General features: G+C 48.9%; 1 protein-coding gene across 1 annotated transcript in view; it reads right to left on the bottom strand.

Moving 5' to 3' along the window:
• Positions 1-3385, bottom strand: part of LOC119616881 (docking protein 3-like) — a 6245-nt gene extending 2860 nt beyond the window's left edge. The window contains exons 1-6 of the mRNA XM_037974649.1: positions 3329-3385; positions 2788-2866; positions 1111-1241; positions 927-1037; positions 515-581; positions 87-163 (exon numbers count right to left, since the gene is read on the bottom strand). Of these exons, the coding sequence (XP_037830577.1) occupies positions 87-163; positions 515-581; positions 927-1037; positions 1111-1241; positions 2788-2866; positions 3329-3385 (522 nt within the window). The remainder of the gene's footprint in view (positions 1-86; positions 164-514; positions 582-926; positions 1038-1110; positions 1242-2787; positions 2867-3328) is intronic.
• Between the last annotated feature and the right edge of the window lie 1225 nt (positions 3386-4610).

The following is a 4610-nucleotide window of genomic DNA, read 5'->3' as shown; positions in this document are numbered from 1 at the left end:
CCGTATCGCCTCAGCAGTTCATACGGCCACTCCCTGACAACCGTCTTCTTCTGTGTTTCTCTCAGCAGCAGAGATTGTGGTCCCACCTGCAGCCAGTACGACCCCTGCAGGTCGCATCGAGTCGCTGCGTCGGTTCTCTGAATCGCCACCCAGAACTGAGGGGCTGGAGAACAGAGGGAGAACGTTCTCATTTAGCTCTTGTTCACGTGATAAACGGCTCGATTCTAAACAATAAGATGTGAGATGGGACGTAGCTACAGATTCTAAACCGAGGAGGAAACCAGTGTTTCCTGTTTTACTGTGGTGTTTTACTGCAGCAGAACCAGGAACATCAGAGCTGGTTTCCTGCAGGATGGCTCCACAGAACGAGTAACAGAACAGCAGCAAACGGGTTCTGTTCAGAGTTAACTGAGCTATAAACACCAACAGCCAATCAGAAGACAGCTTCCTCCATAAAGTCTCTTTGTCTCCTAATAAAAACATCTGATTGGATTTGGATGAAGAGAAGTTTCACCTTCATCTGCTGAGGCGTAAATCTGATTCTCCTCCATGTGACGCAGCGTCGAACCTGAACTTTCTCTCTGTGAAACAAACAAACAAACAAACAAACAAACAACCTTTTTCTTTCTGAAATCAAACACAGAGTTTCAATCAACTTTTATTTCAACGGAACTAAAAGGATGGAGAGCAGAATAAAGGTCTGAAATAATAAAAGCTTTAATCTGCAAACATCTTCCAGCTGGTTTTAAAATGCAGGAATAAATTCAGGTGTTGTTTGTCTCTTTAATCAAAACCAAAAATAAGTTCAGGGTTTTAACTCTCAAACTTCAAATGATCATAAATATAAATAACTCTAGAATCGATTTGTGAGACTCCTGTTCTGGGACACTTTGTGTCCTGCAGGTGGGGGATGGACGTGGACTCACCTGGAAGCTGCAGTGACACAGTTTGTCCACCCAGTCCACACACTCGTCCTTCAGAGCAGAGAACACCAGAGTCCTGTCCTGAGTCTCCACGCAGAACGCCGCCATGTTGTCCTGCACACAGACAGCCTTTAGGAGACATTTGTCCCACTGAGACGTGGAAACATGACGCAGCGAAGACACGGACCATGGGACAGGCCTCGGCATTGGGGGGCAGTCTGAGGACGCTGATCAACTCTGACAGTCGGATCACCTTCACCTTCTTGTCTCCATGAGGCGGGTGGTGCCTCCGGACCCCCGGGCTGTGATCTCCTCCTCCTGGAGAACCGACGGAGAACAAACTCATGGATTAGAGCTGGTTCTGCAGAGAACCTCTGATGTAGAGACAGTGGGTTCCTGTCCAACAAAGTCTCCTGATCTGTGGAGAACCTGCAGAACTCAACTCAGACAGCAGGGGGAGACATTCTCAGGCTTTTTATGGAAACAGGTTAAAACTAAAACTATGAGAAGTAAATAAATAAAATGTTCAGATTTCTCTCCTGTTGTTTTTCCTTCCCAGGAATAAACCTCAGCTGTTTGTGAGGAGACGCTTCATGGTTTTAAACTGAATATTTCAGGAAAGTTTGTTTAATTCATTCAGAGAATTACAGAAGAGAACAGAGAGTTCTTCCTGCTCCTCAGCAGAGTTTCTCCTCCGCTCTCCTTGTTAGGGAGGTCAGAGCATCTCTTTGTTTCTGAACATCCACCGACCGCTCCGGGACAGAAAACACGTGAGACCTGACGTTTGAACGGCGGAGAGGAGATTCAGACATCAGGGGGATCATTTTGGTGTTATTCCAAAGGAAGTGTTGCTGATGGATGTTTCAGAGAATTGTCTTGTTTTTCTTCTCTCTAACAATCCTGCAGAAGTTTCTGTCCTGCTTCGGTCTCCTCTGAGGCCGGGATGATGTTCCTCTGCTGCTCAGGAGCTGATAAAGATCTCCTTCATGGAGATGTTCTGTGACATCGTGTGTTCATGCAGCAGCACCACCCCGCTCCACCTACAGCTTCTCCATGATCTTTCATGACACGACATGGTTCTTCACTCTGCTCCTGTCTGTCCAACCTGCAGCTCTTCTTCTTCAGCAGGAGCATTTATGGTGCTCAGGAAGAAAACTACAGTATGCTTTTAATTTGAAAAACATTAACTTGAAAACCTTTAAATTTGTAAAATGTTCCTGAATTAAATGATCAGAACAGAAGGTTCCAGCGTTGCTTCAGCTCATCGCTTCCTGTTTGTCTCTCCTGGTTGTGGAGGAGTTGTGGCCCACTCTTCTTTCCATCATTGGTTTCTGCTCAGCTCTCTGAGGTTCTGGTTCTGGACCGTTCTGCTGTGTTTGGGATCATTGTCCTGTTTGTTGGACAGATGGCCTCACATCTGACTCCAGAATCAGCCCAAACCATCAGCCCTCCACCACCGTGCTGACAGCTGAGAGGAGCTGGAGATTTATCAGAACCGGTGTTTTTCAAAGCAAACCCAAGAGGTCAGAACCTCAGACTGGGCTGAAGCTTCACCGTCCAACGAGACAACGACCCGAAGAGAAAACACAGGAGCTCCAGGGTGGACCAACCAGAACCCCTGACCTGAACCAAGACCTGAACCCTGACATGAAACCCAGGTCAGGGTCCAGGTCTGGGTTCAGGTCTGGGTTTCAGGTCAGGGTTCAGGTCAGGGTTCAGGTCAGAGTTCAGGTCCGGGTTCAGGTCTCAGCATCAGGTCTGGGTTCAGGTCTGAATCCTTCCTGCAGCTGCAGCTGCTTGAAGGTTGCATCAGAAAGAAATGATGTTTTTAATGAAACCAAAATAAGAGCTGAACGCTGCGTACCTCCAGAGTCTCTGATCTCCAGCCGGCCCACTCCGCTGCTGCTGGGGGTGAACAGAGATAACCACACCACCTTCCATTTCTGAAAGACAAACATTCCAGGAGTTTCAGACACCTGGACACACCTGTTCTGTTTCATTGCCTCCCACGTGTGACACGCAGGGAAACCCCAGGCCTTCAGAATAAAAGTTTCTGCTGAAAGCTCCGTGTTTGGAGCACCAGGTGGGTCCAACAGACCGTCAGTGTGAGCAGAGCTCTGCAGGAATGTTCTGCTGTGTTCCAACTTGTTCCTCAGATTCCTGGAGGCTCTTCAACGACAAACTGTTCCTCAGCTCAACAAACGGCAGAGTCTGACTCAGATCTGTTCAGACTAACAGGAACCGGACCAAACTGAGACACAGAAGACGCTGGAGGGACTTTTTATCTGTTTGTCCGTCTTTATTTCAGAGCAAAACATCATTTCTGTCCCGGAAACAAGAAAACAAACTTCTACTTCCTCCTCCTTCATTCCTCACAGCTTCAGGAGATTAAAGAAGTTACTTACTTTGTTAGTTTTGCGCGGTTGGAGGAAAACCTGCCCAGTTTTGGTCTGAAAGTCCATCGAAGGACGAAACAGTCCTCAGAGCTGCCGGAGGACGCCGAGACACTCAGAGGAGTGTCTTCTGTTTCAGGTTGGGCCACGCTGAGACACTCCTGAAATCTGATCCTCACCTGAAACATGCACACACACACACCCATACATGTACACACACACGCACGCATGCATGCACACACACACACACACACACACACACACCGTCACACACTCACACACACACTCCTACAGGTCAAAGTCCAAGAAACTATGAAAATCCAGCAGAAATGATGAGTTTCTGAAACTTCCTGTTCTAAAGTCCAACAAGAACTCAGAACTTTCTTTGTCATAATAAAAGACAGAGCCAGACTCTTATTTTGAAGAGTATCTCTGAGCTTTATTTTGAAACTCCGGGTTCAGTCCTCTTCCTGTTCCTCTGAATCCTCCTGAACGTCAAAGTCTCTGAGTGAAAACTATCAGTCGGATCAGAACAGGTGGACAGCAGGTGGACAGCAGCTGGACAGCAGGTGGACAGCAGCTGGACAGCAGCTGGACAGCAGGTGGAGCTAAAGACAGAAACCAAAGCAGTGTCTTCATAACAGAGAAATGTTTACAGGAAGTTTACGCTCTCTCTTTTCTTCTGAGCTGATGTGAAGAAGCTGCTCAGGAACATCTGAGGCAGAAGGACCTTCAGAGGAGGACCTGAGCCGGAGATGACCTACTCTGCAGAACCTCTGCTGAGACAGAACCAAGAACTCCTCATCCTGCAGATGTTTCCTCTCATCTATGTTCTTTTAAATATACCTTAAAATGATCGAGACCCGGTCTGGAGTTGAATCCTCAGGTCCTCCTGGTCCTCCTCTGTTCCTCCTCTGGTCCTCCTGGTCCTCCTGGTCCTCCTCAGGTCCAGCAGGTCCTCCTCTGGTCCTCCTCAGGTCCTCCTGGTCCTCCTGGTCCTCCTCAGGTCCTCCTGGTCCTCCAGGTCCTCCTCAGGTCCCCCTCTGTTCCTCCTCTGTTCCTCCTCAGGTCCAGCAGGTCCTCCTCTGGTCCTCCTCGGGTCCTCCTGGTCCTCCTGGTCCTCCTCAGGTCCTCCTGGTCCTCCTGGTCCACCTCAGGTCCTCCTCTGGTCGTCCTGGTCCTCCTCAGGTCCTCCTCAGGTCCTCCTCTGGTCCTCCTCAGGTCCTCCTGGTCCTCCTGTTCCTCCTCAGGTCCTCCTGGTCCTCCTCTGTTCCTCCTCAGGTCCTCCTGGTCC

Source organism: Kryptolebias marmoratus, linkage group LG3, assembly GCF_001649575.2.
Source record: "Kryptolebias marmoratus isolate JLee-2015 linkage group LG3, ASM164957v2, whole genome shotgun sequence".
Lineage (NCBI taxonomy): Eukaryota > Metazoa > Chordata > Actinopteri > Cyprinodontiformes > Rivulidae > Kryptolebias > Kryptolebias marmoratus.
This window is presented reverse-complemented; position numbering and strand designations above follow the sequence as displayed.